Below are 21,943 nucleotides of genomic sequence, written 5' to 3'. Positions count from 1 at the left end.
AGCGCTCAAGGGTACATGACTTAGTTGCCCCGCTGCATGTGGGATCTTCCTGAACCAGAGATCAAGCCCATATTCCCTGCATTGGTGGGCAGATTCTTCACCTCTGGACCACCAGGGAAGCTCTGCATATGTTTTATACAGAGATTCACATTTTAATAGCTGTCACTTACTCTGATTATCAGTATATAAGAAATATATGTATGTAGATATACACGTATGTTTTATATATGCATATATACATGTGTATGTATACATACTTACTCTGATTATGTGTATATAAGAAATATATGTAGATATACAAATGTTTACATATATATATTTGTATTATATGTGTGTAGGTGTGCAAATGTGACAAAATGCTAGGTCAATGGTTTCAACTTGGAATGACTTTGCCTCCCAGACATGACGATGTCTGGAGGCATCCGTGTCTTTCTCAGTTGAACTGGTGCTACCAGCATCTGGTAGGTGGAGACCAGGAATGATGCTAAATATCCCTCAGTGCACAGGGCAGGCTCTCATGACAACCAGTTATTCAGCCCCAAATGTGAATAGAGCCAAGTTGAGAACCGTGATTTAGGTAAAGGGCCTAGGTGTCATTGCACTTTCTCTTAATCTTTTGGTAAGCTTGAAATAATAATAAAAACAAACACCCAAAAAACTCTTATTGTCCTTTTTGTACCATGTGCAGTGCTTAGTTGCTCAGTCGTGTCTGACTCTTTCTGACCCCATGGACTATAGCCCACCAGGCTCCTCTGTCCATGGGGATTCTCCAGGCAAGAATACTGGAGTGCGTTGCCATGCAACCCACTCCAGGGGATCTTCCCAACCCAAGGATTGAACCCAGGTCTCCCGCTTTGCAGGATTCTTTACTGTCTGAGCCACCAGGGCTTTTTTAATTGTCATCAATTTTGCAAGGGGTACTTCCTTTCTAAAAAATGTCCTCTCTCGGGAATTCCCTGGCGATCCAGTGTTTAGGACTTTGTGCTTTCACTGTTAGGGCCCTCGCGGCCAAAATAAATATATGTATCTTCTCTCCACATGCATTGCCACATGTTCCTTCCCCTTCCATGGACATTTTGCATGTTCTTGTAGTTTCTGGCCATGGGCCCTGCCTCCTCCCTCGCATTGGAACAGCGCTTCCTTCACCAAAGGCTCCAATAGCCTCACAGCAAGGAGGCTTGCCTCCCACAGCCCACGTGCGGCCTGTGTGTGGACTTTCCCATCAAGGCTCCTTTCACAGGTTCCCCTTTGAATTCTCATCCATAGGAAGGATCAGGATCCTGGCTGAGTTGGGTTTAGGAGAAATAAAAACCTCAGGGTTCGAGGACCTATTTTATCATCAGAGGCCCCCCAAGTGTCCTATAAAGGCTAGTCTCACCCTCTTCTTAATCACCTGCATAAACTGGACGAAGAGTGTGCTTTATCCAAGTGGAAACAGAAATGCAGCTGCCACCACAATAGAACCTGGGCATCAACCCCCTTCACCAGGCTGGGAGCACCTGAAGGGAAGGGACCCTGTCTTACCTTCCTAGTATCAAGTATAGCAGATAACTCAAGAAATTGTCAAATGAGATAATTTTATTGAGAAAATTTTAGATAGAGTGTTTCACCAAAAAAAATTTTGTTTGAAGTAAAATGTGCCACAACTAATATATGACTTGCGTGTATTAGTTCATGTCATATACCCACTATACCATGGCCACAGCTATTCAATTCAAAACTCCTAAGGGCTTCTCAGAACCCCAGCACTGCAATAAACACAATACTAAATAGCCACTCTGCTAAAACCTGGGTGGAGACTCCAAGTACACAGTGCCCCATCCAATCAGGTCAATACTTCCTCTGTTCAAATGTTTCCAGTACTCTCTGCATGCTCATCATTTAACCATCTCAAAAGAGGAAGGCATCACCACCTTGAGATGATCCACTCAGCCCACAGAAGTCTGCTGACTGGCAGAAGTCTGTCCTCCCTTCAGTAATGTTCTCAGGCTGTGGAGAAGATCAGAAAGCAGCAACACAGTTGCCACCTCCCTAATGTTCTGATAAACACAATGGTTCAGACACGAGCTCCTGAACCCCAGAGAGGCAGAGTAGGGCCTCAGATATCCTACAAGGTCAGAGATCCGTCAGGTCTTTCAGCATCTGGTGAGGCAGCAAGAACTAGAGTGGGGCTTCTCCAGGGTCCTGCAGCAGCGCAACCTGGGAGTTTAGTGGAAACGCAAATTCTTGAACCCCGCTCTTCCTGCTTGGTAGGGCCCAGCAACCTGCGCTTTCGGGAGTCTTCTGGTGACCATGGTGCATGCCCAGGTTTGAGAAGGACTGGACTAGAGCTGGTGTGTCCACAGAAATCACTCGGATCCAGTGCCACAGTGTCAGCAGTGTGGGAAGGTCACCCCGTTTCTCAGGAACAGACAGGGTCCTTTCAGGTTAAGAGGACCACCATCCTTCACCTGACCTGAGTCAGGGTTCCCCTGACTCAGCCAAGGGCTCACACCAAGTCCACACAGACCACAGAGCCAGACAAGTGTCTCCCTGAGCTCGGGGGTTCTGAGCAAAGTGCCCCTTCTCTGGTACAAAGATTCACATACTTGCCTTTTTTCTCTGATATTTACAAAATCTCTGATAGTTACGGGATTCAAAGATGGTGCTTATACTTAAAGGTGCCTTTCCTTCCAAGTTACCCATTTGGGGCTTTTAGGTCTTTGGGGGCCAAGCAGAACCAATTGCGGTTTTCTCTCTTAAGTGTCTCCACACAGGCTGGGGAGATTCCAGAGTATCAGTAGAAGGCAAAAGGCACATTTCCGGTAGTGACTCCGAGTCAGGGCCAGCCAAACTTAAAAGAAAGGGCTGCAGAAGGTGGGAAGACGTAAATGTGGAGAAAAAGAGGATGAAGAGTTTGGTGAAAGAGAAAGGAGAGAGGGACGACGGCTGATTTATCTCCTTCTCCCTGTAAATCCCATGGACAGAGGAGCTGGTGGGCTACAGTCCATGGGGTCAGAGAGTCGGAAATGACTTCGGGACTAGGCATGAGCACCCTGCACAGGGACCACTGACCCTTCGTTCCTTTGAGCCACTGTTCCCGCGCCCTAGCAAGGTCAGAGCAGGGCTGACCACCCTGGTCTCCAGCGGTGTCTGGGGCTAGTTCAAGTCAGACAAGAGTCAGGCTGCTGAGGAGAAAATTGTAGTAACAAAATATTTATTACTTTTCCAGAAAAAGATGAGGAAAGGAAACTGTGGTCAAAAGAGGGACCCATGAACAAATGCAATGCTTTTTGTCATGTCTACTTTAAAAAACAAAACCCCTTTGGGCAAAAGAAAACTCGTGAAAGCTAGAACTGCCCTTCTACAGCAAGGTTCAATTCTAACCCAGATTTATAACAACTATCAATTCCACCACACCACGCGGGAATTACCACACACTTTCTACCCCCAGCCCCTTAACTTCTGAAAAACCAAACTGGCTCGCTCACTCATACCTGGGTTTAGCTGAGGAAGTAAAATGCGTTTATCATTATCTACCACAAAAAAGCACACTCAGTTTGCATCTCAGATTGCCTTCAGTGAAGTCTATTTTGCTTGCAACGGTGGCATAATCCTGCTTTCTCTTCCCCGGGTTCTGCTGTCTGCAGGATAGAGGGGCTGGGAAACGCTCTGGCTTAAGTCTTGCCTTTCCCCTTCTTCGCCTTGGCGGCGCCTGGCCAGCGGAAGCCGCGCAGCTGCAGGCAGTCGGCCACGTTGTGCGCGATGTAGTAGAGGTTCAGCATGGCGGCGGGGCTGAGGATGTCCACTTCCGGCTTCTTCTGCTTCTTCCCACGCGACTTGCCCCGGCTTTTCTTCTTCCCTTTAGCTGGCTTTCAAAGACAAGTATATACACGGGGCAAAAGTTAGTTCTTATAACCTTGAAAATATGTTGAAATATGTTGAAAATATATAATTTTCAACATTTCCCACCGAACTTAAGGGAAAAAAAAAGTTCCTAAAGGGAAAAAAACAAAAACAAAACACTGTGACCACAGCAAAACCGTTTGTATAAAGCGGGAAGAGAAGTCATATGCAGTCTGATGCAGCGACTGCCTATCAAGCACCGTCCCCAGAGACCCAGCGTGATTTAAACGCCCAGAGACTGGGAGAGCAAGGCGGGGAAACTGAGGCACAAGACCTACACGTCACGGGCTGTGTCATTCCACGAGAGGGTGAAGTACAGGGAGATGAACCAGGGCCGGGGAGAGAAGGCGAAGGGCCAGAGGGGAATGCCTGTAGGGGGAGAGGAAGGCTGGCACAAAGGAGAATTCTGTGTTCCAGGCTTCCCCAGCTTCCATGTGCCTCCCCAAAGATGCCCTCCCAAGCAGAGAAGCAGTGTTCTCCTCTTTACTTTCTTTCAAAAACAAAACAAACTCCAAAAACAAATAACACACACACACACACAAAGCCCCGACCTATAGCAATTAGTATGTGGGCCTTGTTTGCAGTTTGATTAGAACAAGCCATAAAAAGGCATTTTAAAAAAAAGCAATTGAGAAAATTTGACAATATCAAGTAATTATTAATTCAATTAGGCCTGAGAGTGGCTTTGGGTCATGGAAGAAAATGTTCACACGTTTCAGGGATGCATACTAAAATCTGTAGGAATGAAATAAAAGGAAGCCTGAGATTTTCTTTAAAATCCTGCACCTTGCCCACCCCCACCCGACCAATAAAACATAGATGAAGCCAAGGTAGAAAAATGCTTACAATTTCTGAATCTGAGATATGACTATATAGGGATTCATTTTACTATTCTCTTTTTGTGCATGTTTCAGAATTTTCCTAGTAACGATTAAAATGTATTGGCTAATTAGAATCAAATACATATTTTGGCATTTGTTATGTGATAGTCTCAACCTCATTAAGCAGTCATGAAGATTAAGGGAGACATGAATCTCAGGCACATAGCAAGGGTCTGACACTAAGCACTGAATAAAGGACGTTGCCATCACTTTTACCATCGCTAATCCTCATGAGCTTCAAGGGAGGGAGGTATATTCCCATCTTAAAAATGGGAAAGCAGAGGCTCAGCAAAGTCACAGTGCAACTGGCATTCACCAGGCTCGGGAGCAGCGCTCTGGCCACAATCACGCTGCCTGGTTAAGGCCCTGTGGGCAACGGAATGGATACCATCTAACCTGGGAACAGATGATCCCTGAGGTTTTGCTACAGACACACGAGGCTGTGAGGAATTCTCTATTCCTACAACCCACCCATACAGAAAATAACAGATGGGAGTCTACTACAGAAAAGGTGTCTCTTCTAGGCAAGGGGAAAGGAGGAATGTGTAAGTTATCAAGGATGCCTGCAAGGGCTAAATGTTTGTATAAAATAGACGTCCTGTTCATAGCACCTCACTTTAAAAACGTCCTCAGTTAAACAAAGAGAAACATAGTCAATGTGTTAAAAATACTAAAGTACATTTTTGTTAAGTGAAATGGAGGATGCTTGTAGATATGAAATGCAGGAATGAAGATGAGACATTATGTTGCAACACAGTGGCCTGGCTTCTGTGAGGAAATCCAAATGAAGAGAAACAATATGGAGCCCCATATGATAATTGCATCTCCCGATAAAGCATCCTTGTGGGGTATCGGATATGCACAGCCATAAGCTCTTAAGGATTCTGAGTCTTGGCTTCCTTTCTGATTTTATACTCTTTTGCATGTCAAACACACTTGACTTACCTGGAATAACTGCCAAAAAAAAAAAAAAAGTGTGTGTTTTAATCTCTAAAATGGTTTGAGTACTAAGATTCACACAAAAGTTTGACATTTTTATTCAAGGTTCTCATCTTTTTGTAGAAATTGGCAAACTGATTCTAAAATTCATATGGAAATGCAAAGGATATAAGACAGAGGTTTGACATTTTTATTCAAAGTTCTCATCTCTTTGTGGAAGATTCTAAAGTTCATAGGGAAATGCTAAGGGCTTTGAAAAAGAACAACAAAGTTGGAGGACTAATACTACCTTATTTCTAGAATTATAAAGCTATAGTATTCAGATGATATTGGTGTTAAGATAGACAAACAGATTAATAAAGTACAAACTAGACCCACATGTATATTTAGATAACTGATTCAACTGATTTTCAACAGCTGTGCCAAAGCAGTTCAGTGGAACAAGGATAGGATAATCATTTCATAAATGCTGCTGGAACAATGAATATCCATGTGCAAAAAAATGAACTTCAATCCATATATGTCCCACATGCAAAAATTAACTCAGAATGGCTCACAGACCTAAATGGCTCAAAATTATAAAACTTACAGAAGAAAATACAGAGAAAAGCCTTTGTGACCTTGGATTAGGCAAAAATTTCCTAGATATGATATCCAATTTGATGTCTGTAAAAGAACAAATGGGTGCATTCACCATCAAAATGAAAACTTATGCTCTTCAAAAGATACTGAAAGGTGAATGAAAAGCAAAGCCACAGACTGGGAGGAAATAGTTTTGCAAATCATACAACTTGAATGTGGTGATGACTTAATGTCTGTATATCTATGCCAAACTTATCAAACTGTACATTTTATATATGTACAATCTATTGTGTATCAACTCTAGCTCAATAAATCTGTTAGAAAATCACTATAAAGGAATGAAAATTTTCAGTTCTGAGCTGGTTGGGTTGGCTGACGACAACCCCATGGCTCTTGGCTATTTCTGGTCTCAGAACACAGAGCTGACTTAAAACTCTCTGAAATCCTTAATGAAGACCATTTTAGCTTCAAGCCACACTTGCCTTCCTTCTAGTACCCAAATGTGCCAAGCTTCTCCCTGCTCCCTCCTCTTCCTGCAGATCTCCACAGCGGGCCTAATTTGTTTCTTATCTTTGTGCTAGCCTCTGCTCAAATACTACCTCTTCAGAAAAACCTCCCAGACACCATGCCTGTTATTTTTTCTACTACTAAGGTGACCATATAATTCATTGCCCAAACCAACGCACTTCAACAAGCATTAACTGGGACTGTCCCAGGCAAAGAGGGAGGAAGTACCGATGGCCTCCCAATAACCCTCCCAGCACTGTGACTTCCTATCTCCTTGCCCCAAGCACTCTTTACTACTTAATAATACTTTTTGTTTATGTATTTATTGTATGTTTCCCTACCCAGAGGTTTTATCTATGAGTTCGCTTAATTCCCCAGAACCTAGAACGATGTCTGGAACATTGCAGGGATGAATAAAATATGCTGAGTGAATAAAATGCAACTCAGATGCAAGGCAAACAGCTGAGAAAAGGAGAGGAAAGGCAAAGGAGAAAGGGACCAATATAGCCAACTGAACGCAGAGTTCCAGAGAACAGCAAGGAGAAATAAGAAAGTTGTCTTAAATGAACAATGCAAAGACAGAGAGGAAAACAGAATGGGAAAGACTAGAGAGCTCTTCAAGAAAACTGAAGATACCAAGGGAGCATTTCATGCAAGGATGGCACAATAAAGGACAGAAATAGCAAGGACCTAACAGAAGCAGAAGAGATTAAGAAGAGGTGGCAAGAATCCAGAAGAGTGATACAAAAAAGTCTTAATGACCTGGATATACCTAATGGTGTGGTCACTCACCTAGAGCCAGACATCCGGTAGTGTGAAGTCAAGTGGGCCTTAGGGAGCATGAGTACGAATAAAGATAGTGGAGGTGATGGAATTCCAGCTGAGTTATTTCAAATCCCTAAAGAGGATGCTGTTGAAGTGCTGAATCAATATGCCAACAACTTGGAAGACTCATCAATGGACACAGGACTGGAAAAGGTCAATTTTCATTCCAATCCTAAAGAAGGGCAATGCCAAAAAATGTTCAAACTACCGTACAATTGCACTCATTTCACATGCCAGCAAGGTAGCGCTCAAAATCTTTCAAGCTAGGCTTCAACAGTAAATGAATCAAGAACTTCCAGATGTACAAGCTGGGTTTAGAAAAGGCAGAGGTACCAGAGCTCAAATAGCCAACATCTGCTGGATCATAGAAAAACCAGGGGAATTCCAGAAAAACATCTGCTTCATTGACTATGCTAAAGCCCTTGACTGTGTGGATCACAAGAAACTGTGGAAAGTTCTTAAAGAGATGGGAATACCAGATCACCTACCTGCCTCCTGAGAAATCTGTATGCAGGTCAGGAAGCAACAATTAGAAACTTACATGGAACAAAAGACCGGTTCCAAATAGGGAAAGGAGTACATCAAGGCTGTATACTGTCACCCAGCTTACCTTATATGCAGAGAACATAATGTGAAATTGCCAGGCTGGATGAATCACAAGCTGGAATCAAGGCTGCCAGGAGAAATATCAACAACCTCAGATATGCAGATATTACCACCGTAATGGCAGAAAGTGAAGAGGAACTAAAGAGCCTCTTAGTGAGGATGAAAGAGAAGAGTGAAAAATCTGGCTTAAAATTCAACATTCAAAAAACTAAGATCATGGCATCTGGTCCCATCACTTCATAGCAAATAGATGGGAGAAAAGTGGAAACAGTGACAGATTTTATTTTCTCCAGAATCACTGTGGATGGTGACTATAGCCACGAAATTAAAAGATGCCTCCTCCTAGGAAGAAAAGCTATGACAAACCTAGAGAGCATATAAAAAGCAGTCACTTTTTAACTTGGTCAACAAAGGTCTGTATAGTCAAAGATACAGTTTCTCCAGTGTTCATGTAGGGATAAAGAAGGGTAAGGGCTGAAGAACTGACGCTTTTGAACTGTGGTGCTGGAGGAGACTTTTGAGAGTCTCTTGGACAACAAGGAGATCAAGCCAGTAAATCCTAAAGGAAATCAACCCTCAATATTCATTGGAAGGTACTGATGCTGAAGTGAAGCTCCAGTACTTTGGCCATCTGATGTGAAGTGCCCACAAACTGGAAAAGACCTTGATGCTGGGAAAGACTGAGGGCAGGAGAAGAAGGGGGAGAAGTGGGTGACAGAGGATGAGATGGTTGGATGCATCATGGACTCAATGGACATGAGTTTGAGCTAACTCCAGGAGATAGCGACGGAGAGGGAAGTTTGGTGTGCTGCAGTCCAGGGGGGTTGCAAAGTTAGACACGACTAAGGGACTGAACAATAACAAGAGTCCACAGAAAGAATCCCACTTGGGACCCTAAGGCGGGGCAGCAGAAGCCAGGTGCCTGACTAGTTGCACTTGGTATGCACTGGCGCCCTGGGCATTTTCTGGGTGTGAAAGTTGCTCCACAGAACCAAAGGACTTCAACCAACCAATTCACAAAAAGAGGGCCTGATTCTGCGGTTACAGTCCCCTTTGGCAGGCGCAGACCACCAAGAAAACCCCTCTCCCCCCTCATCTTTACCCAGAGCGCTCAGATCACTGGGCTGGACACTGCCACCCCACGACCCTTGTAGATGAAGGCGCCAATCTCTTGGCGCGGGCAACAAAGCTTAGTAAAGCGTGCCTTTACAAGACAAACGGTACTAAACCAATTTAACAAGCGCCTCGGAACCTGTTAGACTTAAGTAGCGTATATTACCATGGTAATGCGTTCTTAGTTGAGCAGGTGAGTGTGGCAAGGGTTCCCAATCCTGAAAGAGAGAGAGAGACCCGAGTCCTCCGCATCGCCTGCGGGCGGCGCCTCCGCGCTCATTCCTGCCTCTCACCGGGCTGCTGCCTCCGCACTCGCCAGCGAACCGCCCCCGGTACCGGGATCTCGCCGCGTTTGTTTGGGACCGGCTCCCGCGGCGCGGCGCGAGGAGGCCGAGGGGCTCAGGGGAGCCCGGCGGGGCAAGGGGGCCGTCAGCCACCGAGCGGCCGCCACGCCGGACTGGGCACCCGCCGCACGGATGTTTCCGGGATGCGCGGCTGCAGCAAGTGCGCCTCACGGGCGCTGGAGAGCCGCGCGCACAAACGTCGGGAGGCGCGCGCCGCGGGGGAGGGGCCTCTCAGTGTTTACCCGTTGCCTGGACACCCGGGCCTGGCGCCAGGCCGTTGGCAGAGTCCGACCAGCCCACCCGGTCTGCGGAGCCCTCGCCCGCCTTCCTGACAGACGCCGCCAGCCCTCCCGGATGCGCCGCGTTGGCCGGGCCACTGTCCCTCGCGCGACTCTGGCTAAGGTTGCGCGCGCGTGGAACCCAGGCTCGGCGCAGCGGCCGCTGGCTCCGGGCCACACCCGGCCGGACGGGGCGAGGGTGGGGTGAGGGTGGGGTACCGTCTTGGCCTTGGAGTGGGCGGATTCAGCTGTGAGTGCGAGCTCAGCCACTCACCGACTGACCTTGGAGAAGTTAGCCAAGACTCCAGGACCGTGTTTGTAAAATGAGATAAAAGCCTTTGAGGGTTGAAGTGAAAACAACATGCGGAAATGTCTTTAAAGGGCCTGTATTAATAGAAACATTACAAAATTTAAATTTTTTTTCATTACTTATTTTGGCTGTGCTGTGCGCGGGCTTTCTCTAGTTGTGGCAAGTGGGGGCTACTCTCATAGTTGCAGTGCTCTGACTTCCCACTGTAGTGGCTTCTCTCGTTGCAGAGCACAGGCTCTAGGCACTTGGGCTTCAGTAGTCGTGGCACACGGGCTTAGTTGCCCCACTGAGATGTGGAATCTTCCCAGACCAGGGATGGAATCCGTGTCCCCTGCATTGGCAGGCGGATTCTTAACCGCTGGAGGAGCAGGGAAGTCCTACAAAATGCTTTTTAAAAGAACCTGAAAAAAGTTCTTATACCGGTTGTGGGATAAAGCAAGAAAGGACCCAGTAAAGGCAGTTCTGCTTCCAACCGTCAGCTCATCCTGACATCCTCCCTGCAGAGGGAGAATACAGTTTAGGACCAGGAGCCTCATTCATTTTAATGACTCATCTCCTTTCTTTTCGGAGAAGGCAATGGCACCCCATTCCAGTACTCTTGCCTGGAAAATCCCATGGATGGAGGAGCCTGGTAGGCTGCAGTCCATGGGGTCGCTAAGAGTCGGACACGACTGAGCGACTTCGCTTTCACTTTTCACTTTCATGCATTGGAGAAGGAAATGGCAACCCACTCCAGTGTTCTTGCCTGGAGAATCCCAGGGGCGGGTGAGCCTGGTGGGCTGCTGTCTATGGGGCTGCACAGAGTTGGGCACGACTGAAGTGACTTAGCAGCAGCAGCAGCAGCTCCTTTCTTTTTATTCAAGTTATCAGGCATCTATCATGTGCCTGATTCTCAGTTTTGGGCCCAGGAATTCAGCCCTAAATGCAGCAAAGTTCCTTTTTCCTTTGGGAAGGGGGTGGAGGTGGGGGAGGGGGGGGTCATGTGGGGGGTGTGGCAGACATAAAAATGATAGGTGCAACAGGATGTATTACGTTGAGTTTATTAAATTGATGTGATGATGGCTGACAACTCTTAGAATGGTGGATGGGGAAGGTCTCTCTGAGGTTTAGCTGAGATTTGGATGATGAGGAATCAGCTATGTCAAGGTCAGGAGACAGGACATTGCAGGCCCAGGGAAGGAGGAGGAGACTGGACCCAGAGCAGGGGCGGGGCCCGAAAGGCTGCAACCAAGGTCAGATGTTTTTGTTTTCCTTCAGTATGTTTGATGAACTGGCTTCCAAAGGGGGGTATTTATGTACCAGGTTCTCATATATTTCCTTTCTCTAATCCTTAATCAGCAAAGCAAACCCAAGTTCCAGCTACTTTTAGGAGAAGACCTGTGCTTTCTCCTCTGCTGGCCCCCTGTCTCAGTCCCTGGGTTGGGGCGGCTCATACTCCTTGCTTACAGTCAGTGGGTTGTCACAGCTTTCTCAGGTTAAAGTCTACCTGACTCAGCTTCAGATCTGTTCTCATCCTGCTTTTCCTGAGTTCCAGATTGGAGGTCTGAAAAAAAAAAAAAAAAAAACCAAAACATAGAAAGCACAAGCAAGCATGAAAGTGGACAGGTGGAACATAAAATGGATGGGCTAGTGACAACTGGTACAACTTCAATGGCAGCACCATTTCCCACTGACCGAAAGAGTCATCAGTCTTTGCACTGGAGAAAGCCTTAGCACTGACCTGCAGGAGGCGAGGAGGGCTGCTGAGGTGTGGGGCTGAAAGGCAGACCTCCTTACAACAAACAGCACAGGTTGCTGTTAGAATCAAAGGAAAATGTCATCGACAACATAAGCATTTTTCTAAATACCAGTCCACTTAAGAATCACTTAATGTTCAGGGCTTAAGATCCGTTTGTTCTACAAGAACTGAACAAATCTTCCTGTGTAAACTGAAAGATGATGTTAAATTTAGATAACTATTCAAACTCACATTAGAAAAGCACTAATTTTATCTGTTTATGAGTACACATCCTTATGTCTTCTTTATAAATAGTAACATTAACTGTGCTGTTCTTAAAAAAAATTGCCAGAAATAAAGTGTGCATTCTTAGAATATTCAAACTTAGAATATTCTGTCACTATCTTTCTTAGAAGTTACATTAAAAAATTCCTGTTTCTTCCTTTCTACTCTGGTGGTTTCTTCCTTCCTCCCTCCCTCCTCCTCTTCCTTCCTTCCCTCCCTTTTTCTTTTTATCTCATTAAGTTCAACAGTATAGCACTGCATTCACTTCATCCATTGTAGCCTGAATTTTGAAGAGGAAGTTGCAGAAAAAATAAAATTCTTTGTAGATAATCTCAAGCACTAGGGTCCCAACAGTGAGAACCTTGGAGTGCAGTAAGACCAGGTGGGGCAGACTCAGGAAATTATCTAGGGCAGGGGTTGGCAAACTCAGAAAGTAAATGTTTTAGGCTTTTCAGGCCTTGTATCCTCTTTTCCAACTACTCAACTCTGCTGATGTAGAATGAAAGCATTTATAGACAGCACATGAACAAATGAGCGTGACTGTGTTCCAATAAAATTATCATGGAAACTAAAATTTAATGTCCTAGAATTTTCATGTGTCATAAGATATTTTTCCTCTATTGATTTCCCGCCCCCCACCCCCCACCCCCACCACCGCCACCTAAGCATTTAAGAATGTAAAAACCATTCTTAACTCACAGGTTGTATAAAACTGCTGGTGGGCCAAATTTGGGCTATAGTTTGCTGACCCCTGAGCTAGAGAATTTAAATTTAAATACTATTCCTGCTGGAAGATTCTTTAATAGGGGAATGAGGTGGGAATAACCAGCAGTTATTGAGTACTCATGTTTAACATTATTCTAAGCACTACTACATTGATACATTTAATCCCTATAATTCTAGTGAAAGTGGGTAGTATTATTATTTCCATTTATAGATGGGAATCTGAGGCATTGGAGAAGGAAATGGCAATCCACTCCTGTATTCTTGCTTGGAGAACTCCATGGACAGAGGAGCCTACAGTCCATGGGGTCACAAAGAGTTGGATATGACTAACACTACTACTAATCTGAGGCGTAGAGAGATGAAATAACTTGTCACTTACCACACAGCTCATGGAGGCAGAGCCTGGATATTACAACTCACCAAGTTGGCGTCCAGCACCGTCAATCTGAGCCCTTATGCTGTACGGCCTTTCTGGGTAAATTATCTCATATCTTGCAGCAAAGACATATTTCACAGGCATCCACATGGAGGATCTTTGTCCTGCCAGCTCCATTAAGCATTTGAACAAAAAGTTACAGAATATTCAAAGTAATGTTTCCATTTGGAGGCAAGGGGACAGATGGCGCTGTCTTATTTAGTAAGAAAGTCACTGTCACTAAAGGTGTTTGGGCAGAGGTGGGATGACTTTTGTACTCTTGCAGTTCCTTTGAAAGGCTTTGGTTATTTTCTTTTCCATAAAATAAAAGTAAAAAATTTAAATCTTGCTTTTTGAAATTTAAGTCTGACTAATTACTAAAGGAGCAAACAGGCTATGCATCCCCCACAGCCCACTCAGATATAATCTCATTCAGCTTACAGGAGCTGAGAGTCTGAATGGCCAGAACTGCTGGTAGGAGATTGTATTTCAGCTAGCTTTGGTCCATTGCTGTGAGAACTGAGTGAATCTCTCTTAACCTCATCCCCACCACAACATACACACATGCATACACCCTGTCCTTCCCGTCTATACCTTTTCTTCTAACATTTCTTTTTAAAGTCAATCTCTTTTCTTTTTGGCTGCACCACATATGGGATCTTAGTTCCCTGACCAGAAATTGAACCTGTGTTCCCTGTAATGCAAGCTTGGAGTCTTAAGCACTGGCCCTAACATTTCTTAGCTGGAAAATGTTGGAAAGCAGAGTTAAGGAAGAATTATTTGATATATTAAATTTAACCATACAAGAGAACACTGATATAGAAAAACAGATCTCCAGGATAAATAAGAGAAAGAGTAGAACAGTACATTGTGCTCCTATCTGTAAAAAAAAAAAAAAAAAAAAAAGTCGATGACAAAGAGATGGATATTATGGGAATTTTCTGAAAGAATAAAAAATAAAAATAAATCACTGACAGTGATTAATTCTGGGGAACAAGACGAGATCTGGGTTGGGAGATTACATTTTTCATTGTGTACTCTGAGAATTATTTGAATTTTTTACACGTACCTTCTTAATAAGAATACCAACACATAAATGTATTCTTCCGTTTTACACGTTCCCTCATGTGATATCCTCTACCCAAGCCTAAAATTTTCTTTACTTGAATCTCTTTTGACTACATCAATAGCTGCAAGTATTTTCTAAATAAAAGTAACTTCCCTGGGTCTTGCATTATACCTCTAATACTGATAAGAGTAAATAAACCAATATTGCTATTTGTTAGTGTCTGATGAGTTTCAGTGGGTTGAATGGTGACCCTCTAAAAGGTATGTCCATGTCTTCATTCCTGGAACCTGTGAATATGGCAAAAGATGTAAGGATATTTAGGTGGCTACAGAGCTCATCAATTATAGCATCCAATGAGAGCAAAGTCATGAATTTGATTGTTGTATAAACCAGTGTCATTTTTGTTCCAAAATCACAGGTGCATTCTTTTTTTTTGGCCATGCCATGCATCTTGTGGGATCTTAGCTCCCTGACCAGGGATTGAACCCAGGCCCTGGCAGTGAAAGCATTGCGTCTTAACCAGTGGGCCGCCAGGGAATTTGTCACAAGGACATTCTTAATCCCAGCTATTTTTATTGTAAATATGGGTCATCTCAAGAAGGACTAGGGAAAAAAGAATTCTACTTGGGGGGAAACAGAAAGCACAGAACACTGGTCTTTATATGACAACGATTAATACTTTTCAGGTGGAAGAGCTGAGGATCTATGGACAAGGAAGGTCTAGAGTTCCCTGGTGGCCTAGGGGTTAGAATTCCTGACTTTCACTTCCATGGCCTGGGTTCAATCCCTGGTTGGGGAACTGAGATCCTGCAAGACAAATAGCGCAGTCATTAAAAAAAAAAAAAAAAAAAGCATCTCAGAAAATCCCACCATGGATCTCAAGAGCAACCTGGGAAGCTGCTGTGACTGTCTACCTGTATGACTGGTTGCAACTGCCTCCCTATAGGTAGTACGCTTCTCTGGTCCAACGTTAGGCTCATCCACGTCAACTGCTTTTTGCCAGTAGAATATGAGCAATTTGGGCTCCCCTGGCGGCTCAGATGGTAAAGAATTTGCCTGCCATGCAGGAGACCTGGGTTTGATCCTTGGGTTGGGAAGATCCCATGGAGGAGGGAATGGCAACCCACTCCAGTATTCTTGCTTGGAGAATTCCATGGACAGAGGAGCCTGGCGGGCTACAGTCCCTGGGGTTGCAGAGAGTCAGACACGACTGAATGACTAACACTTTCTCTATGAGCAATTTGACCTGTGCCACATCCAAGCAGGAGCTTTAAATGTGCTTAAGTGGTATGGTTCGGTCTTTTGCACCTGCCCTTTACTATGAAAACAGCATGTTCCAGGTAGGGGCTATTCCATCAGCCTAGTGCCAGAATAAGACAGCATCTGGAGTAGAGTTAATCTAGAAAGTTAACCTGAGTTGAGCTGAGTAGCAGCTACCTGCCAGGACCAATAACAAGAGAAAAAGTTTTGTCAGAAGTCACTGAGATTTTGCAGTTGTTTATATTAGTCTACCCACAGGCAGCCCTTTAACTTTCCTTTCTAGATCTAACGTCTTTAAGATTCTCTTGTGTTGAAGAAGTCAAAGACCAATTTCTAACTCTGGTTCAATTCTCTTTTTATTAAAGTGTTTCAGTAGATATATAGTGTTATGAACAATCAACACAAACTTTACTGAAACATTCACAAATAAAAATCTTCTACTTTATAAATCACTGAAATAATGTTCTTCCATGTTGTAACAGTAATCATCATTGATTAGTTACTCTGAATTTATTCCTAACCACATACACACACACGTATTCTCAAATTGGGAGATTCAAATAAATCACTGTAACTTATAGGACTGGCTTTCAGTACCTGAATGCTAGTCCTAGAAAGTCAGTAGAAAAATGATGTGATTTGAAACTAATCATGTATCCTTGGTGCCTCAGTTTTCCCATCTGCACTGAGAATTAATCTTCCCTTAGAGACGATTTATTTAAAGAGAGTATGAAATGTTATCTATGCCTTAGAAAGCATTCATGTGCATATTTTTAAGAGTAACCTGTTCTTGATTAAATTAAATACTATATACTATATATTCAAAATAAATAGACTGATAATTGCTCTTTCCTTAAAAGTTGTCCTTTCACTTAAAGCACATTAAAATCATAAAATAGAGTTCAATAATGATACACTCAGTAAATTTTAATTGCAATGAGGACTGCTGTGTTACTCAGGTGAAATTTACAGACTTCAGATGAAATGTAAGTTTCATCCATTACATACTTAACATTCTTCATGATCTCACCAGAAACAAAGAAACAAAAATCCTGCTGTTCTACAGCACAAGGAGGTAAAATCCAAGCTATGATCAGAGTTTTGGTTTAGTTTCTTTGGAAATTATTAGCATAAAAAATTATGACTTCTGAGAGAGACTGTGGTTGACAAAGGGTGAAGTGAATAAGCTGATTTTGACTAGACCTCCTGGCACCATAAAAGTGGCCTAGTGCCATCACACAAAAGATTCAGTAGTGTCCTTGTTGCAGAGAGGGGGCATTTAAAGTAAAAAAGCTTGAAACTACAGATGCCATAACTTGGAGGACAGAAGAGAAATAAAATGATCCTGACTGAATTAGAAACTTTCCTAAAAACTGTTTCAGTTGGGAAGCATGTGATTCTGCTGTAAGAGAGAGAAGTTTAAAGAGGTTGGTACATGAATCCTTACATTTTCAAAGAAATGTGTAATACTTTTAGGTAGAAACAGAATTTCTAAATATCCACAGGACACTTTGAAACTGCTAGCAGTAAAAAGGGGGGTACAAAATCACTAATCAACATAGGAGAAAAAGAAAAATGGTAAGCTGTGATTCTCTTGGTGTTCTATTTCATTAAAAAATAAATCGATCATGAGCACTAATGGACGTGTCATCTCAATAAATAAAACCTCCTATAGTTAGCCTGTCATTTAAAAATGACCTGGGTGAAAAGAGTAATTTTCTGCAATGTACTCAGTCCTTTTAAGACTGAAGTGGTTTCAGAAAAACATGAAACATCCTTGGAGGAGGCCTGACTGTTTCTTATTGGTTTGTGGCAGATCACTCCATGCCGTACATTGAGTACACAAGGAAATTTCACATTGAACATAGATCTCTTAAGGAATAAAGAAAAAACACTTTACATGATATACTTTTCTCTAACATGCAGTATTTATGTAACAGTAAACCATCACCCTTCACAGAAAAGATGCAGGTGCTCTAAAAATCTTAGAGCGAATTTTAGAAAGAGGTGTCAAAATGTTAACTTTTAAAATACAGACTTAATTTCAATGTTAGGTTTGCAAACCCTCTGGTAATCCGGGGTGAGCAAGAAGAAAATGTCCTCGCTATTTTATGACCTGCAGTTCCTATTACCTATGATGAATGCTATAAGTCAAATGCCATAATAAACTTATTCCCACTCTTGGGGCCAGCAGAGGCTAGCCTGGTTCTAGGCAAGACTAGAGGAGAGAGCGGTCCCACAAAAGAGCTGGCCAGGACTGATCCAGCAGGAGATTTCAAGGGCAGCTGGGCACCCAAATGACCCCAGGGCAAGGAAATCAATTTTTTTTTTATCACCCAGGATCCCAGCCTTGTACTATCTCCAGACCTAACTGTCCCCAGAACAGTCCTGAACCACGCTAGGTGTCCTAAGGCTAGGCCAGCTCTACCCCGAGCAAGCACTCCCAGGGCTGGAAACAAAGGCTGAGTGGGCAGGGTTGGCAGAGCACCATTTATTGGAGCCAACCCCCACCTATCAGATGCTTGTTGACAAGAGCTCAGTCAGTGATTCTGGAGCAGCTCCTCCCAACAGATGGGCTGTGAAAACACCTCTCTCTCCAGCCAGAGCTCATAGGAATAGTGGAAATCCTCAGGCAGATCCAACCTCTGCCCCAGCACACTCTGCAAGCAGTTATCCACAGGTGAAAACTCAGAGTCCTGGGGTCTGTCGTACCGGCGGCTGTTAAAAGCTTCAATGTTGGCCCTCAAGGTGCATTCTTCTGCTTGGAAGTCCCATGGCCTGGCATCGATGTCTGTATTGGGAAGATTAGAAAGAAAAAGGTGTATACAACTCAGGACACTCCTCATCTTAGCACAGAGCATGGTCTATGGGGCACCAACAATGGAACAGCTCAGAATTCCCCTTTTTGCAAAGAGCAATGTACAAAGTAAGTACATAACATGCTGCCAGTCAGGTTTAAAAGATACATGCCCATGTACATGTGCTTATACATGTAGAGACTATCTTTGGAAGCATCTAGAAACTGGCTAACAGTGATAATCACTGAGAAGGAGATGAGGGCCCCGAGGGAGATGAACCTCTTTTTATTGCATTTCCTTTTCATTATTTCACTCTATTACTAATTATATATATTATATTTTCCCCAAATAGCAACTCAATTCCCTCTACTGAACTTTCCTTGGAAATGGAAGTTACCCATTTGAAAGAAATCACAGTTTTCAAGGAATGGTAAGAGGTGGGAAGGGGCACAAGGAGAATCAGCATGGACTAACTACTAAAGACTTTCTTGGCTTCCTGGATCCACCCCCACCCCATCCTGAGCATGATAAATCCATATGCAGCTTATGTTAATATTATGAGGTGAAGTCTTCCAAGAAAGTTAAAACAGAAAACAATCTGCTTTGCTTCTATTTACCCCATTTAGACACTTATTTCAGGGCCAGAGGTATGTATTTCCCAGATTTTTTCATGTCTCGCACTCAACAGGTGCAGCTTGGGTTTGGGCTCATGATGGCAGCAGTGACAGATTGCCATCTGCAAGATAAAACATGCCCATGTTTTAAAAACCTAGAAGAACTTAGGTGTTAGGCTTCCCTGATAGCTCAGAGGGTAAAGAATCTGCCTGCAATGCAGGAGACCGGGGTTCAGTCCCTGGGTTGGGAAGATCCCTTGGAGAAGGAAATGGCAACCCACTCCAGTATTCTTGCCTGCAGGATCCCATGGACAGCGGAACCTGGCAGGCTACAGTCCATGGTGTTGCAAAGAGTCAAGACATGACTGAGTGACTCCACTTTCACTTTCTTTCACCTCACAAGAACTTAAACAGTTAATTGTGCTTTAGGTCTTAGAGAAGTTGCATACTGGCTTATTAACTGCCGATCATATGGTTCCCTTAGTTCTCTGCACTCTATTTACTGCAGCATCCTCTATATTCAAAAGAAAGTGAAGTCGCTCAGTCGTGTCCGACTCTTTGTGACTCCATGGACTGTAGACTACCAGGCTCCTCCATCCATGGAGTTTTCCAGGCAAGAGTACTGGAGTGGGTTGCCATTTCCTTCTCCAGGGACTCTTCCCAACTCATGGATCAAACCTGGGTCTCCCACATTGCAGGCAGACGCTTTACCATCTAAGCCACCAGGGAAGCCACATCCTCTATACTCAGGCAGGTGACAAATCCCAGCAAAGACAAATCATTAATGATCTAACCAATAACTCTTAAACACAATTATGCAAATGATGGCCAAATCCCACGACAGCTCTTCAAAATAAATTCTTCCAGCTCTCGTAAGCCTATAATATCTTGGTAGGTCAATCAGAAATATACTGTCTCCTGATACAATATGTGATATGTGATGCAATATGTGATACAGTATGCAGTTCACTATAGCATAATACATTACCTAGACTGTACTATAGCCAAAAAGATTTAAGTTGAATTAATCAAACCTTTAGATCTACCTTTTAGTCTACAGATAATGCCAGAGATAGAGAAATAAGGTAAATGAAACCACAAAGAAGCAAGCAGACAAGTCCAGAAGGTGGATATTCTGTAGGAGAGCTGGCTTAGTTCTTCAGTTTTGTCAGTGTTATGGAAAACAAAACCTGCTAGATTCAAAACAAATAAAAGGACATAACAATCAGATGAAATTTGTGGTCCTAGGCTAGATTATGACTTGGGAAAAAAAAGGCTTTAAATAACATTTCGGGGCAAGTGGGAAATTCTGAACATGGACTTGATTATTAGATAAAATGAACATATACTGATATGGAAAGGTAAAGATAATGTTAACTAAAAAGAGAAGATTATAAAAGAGCATATACAATTTACTTTCATTTAACTAAAACCTATACATATATGTAGAAGAAAAAATCTGTAAGAATATATAATAAGATTTCTGGAAAAAAAAAGTAATTAGCCTCCAACTAATAAAAAAAAAAGTAATTATCCTCCAATAAAAATAAACGAAAAAAAAAGATTTCTGTTTCAATCTTTGGGTGGTACAAATGTGGCATAAATATGATAATACAGTAAAGTGTTTGCTTCCTTGTATTTTCTAACTGCTTTGTAATAATTAAAGGTTATTTTAATTTTATGGCTTCCCTGGTGGCTCAGACATGTAATGTAGGAGACTCACATTCAATCCCTGGGTCAGGAAGATCCCCGGGAGAAGGAAATGGCAACTCACTCCAGTATTCTTGCCTGGAGAATTCCATGGATAGAGGAGCCTGGTGGGCTACAGTCCATGGGGTCGCAAAGAGTTTTTTAATCTTAAGAACCTCTCAGAGAAACCTGTCACTTAAAGGAACATTCTGAAAAGGGGTAATGATCCCTCAAGTGACTGGTTTTATAATAATGAATTACCACAGTTTACTTGGAATAGGGTACATGGCAGTGCCGTACTGTTTGTTACAGCAGCACCTGACTATTGTCACATATTTTCTTATGCAAAATATGTTAACAGTTCGTACCAAAAGAGTAGAGAGGTCTAATTAGCTTTGTTTAAACCCCGGGCCACTCCCAGAGGCCAAAAGCTCTGAGAACACTCACCATTCCCGTAAGCCCAGTCGTCATTCATGCGGTGGCGCACTTTCTGGTAAATGGCTGACATGGTTTTCATGTTGCTTTTCCTCCACTGGCGCCCCAAGTACTTGGTCTGTATTTTCAGCAGCTTCAGCACATAAAGTTGCAGCATGGCCTGTTTGACCTTGAGGGCCCGCTTTAGGATTGGAGCAGATTTAAATACCACCAGCATCTGTCCATTTAAAGAGGGGTAAGGGTGAAGAAAGATAGATAAGGATCTAAAGTTTCCTGGAATTTCCAACTCACAGATAAATTAAGCCGAACCTCAGACTACCGTGGCGAGTTTTGGGAAATCTATGGTCCAGGCCTCATTTAGACTTAGTCTTTAAGAAAAGAAAGGAAGCACTCCATTTACATTTCACAATTCAAAATATCTAATATTCAAAGGGTCAAAAAATTTTGTCAGCCACTCATGCCATTTCTACGGTTACCAGTGTATCCTCTGGAGGTAACTGTATGTATGTAGGCATTACTTTTATCAACAAAAATGATATCAAATATACACCCTTTCATACTATTCCACACCTTGATTTTTACTTAACAATATAATTGGAAAATTATTCCAAAGCAGTATAGAACTATCTCATTCTTTTAAATGGTTTTATTTACATTCTACTGTA

At 43.1% G+C, this 21,943-nt stretch overlaps 2 protein-coding genes across 4 annotated transcripts in view; both read right to left on the bottom strand.

Moving 5' to 3' along the window:
* Window positions 1-3,181: 3,181 nt before the first annotated feature.
* SMKR1 (small lysine rich protein 1) lies at window positions 3,182-10,039 on the bottom strand. 3 transcript variants are annotated; one of them, XM_043873371.1, is made up of 3 exons: window positions 9,925-10,039; window positions 9,505-9,556; window positions 3,182-3,851 (listed from the first exon to the last, which is right to left on the bottom strand). In XM_043873371.1, exons 2-3 carry the CDS (start codon window positions 9,505-9,507, stop codon window positions 3,657-3,659), a joined length of 198 nt encoding a protein of 65 aa, XP_043729306.1. In that variant the 5' UTR covers window positions 9,508-9,556; window positions 9,925-10,039; the 3' UTR covers window positions 3,182-3,656. The 3 variants fall into 3 exon arrangements, 2 of the variants coding, with proteins under 2 accessions (XP_043729306.1, XP_043729305.1); XM_043873370.1 differs by lacking the exon at window positions 9,925-10,039 and adding an exon at window positions 9,632-9,771; XR_006335041.1 differs by lacking the exons at window positions 3,182-3,851; window positions 9,925-10,039 and adding an exon at window positions 7,597-7,791 and having other exon boundaries at window positions 9,505-9,625.
* A 6,041-nt stretch (window positions 10,040-16,080) lies between these two features.
* The window catches only part of STRIP2 (striatin interacting protein 2), a 46,753-nt gene continuing 40,890 nt past the window's right edge, over window positions 16,081-21,943 (bottom strand). The window contains exons 20-21 of the mRNA XM_043872874.1: window positions 21,291-21,495; window positions 16,081-18,533 (exon numbers count right to left, since the gene is read on the bottom strand). Coding sequence (XP_043728809.1) covers window positions 18,283-18,533; window positions 21,291-21,495 — 456 coding nt within the window. The 3' untranslated portion in view covers window positions 16,081-18,282. The remainder of the gene's footprint in view (window positions 18,534-21,290; window positions 21,496-21,943) is intronic.

The sequence above is a fragment of the Cervus elaphus genome, chromosome 18 (genome assembly GCF_910594005.1).
Source record: "Cervus elaphus chromosome 18, mCerEla1.1, whole genome shotgun sequence".
Lineage (NCBI taxonomy): Eukaryota > Metazoa > Chordata > Mammalia > Artiodactyla > Cervidae > Cervus > Cervus elaphus.
The sequence above is the reverse complement of the archived record's forward strand: the minus strand, read 5'-3'. Positions and strand labels throughout refer to the sequence as shown.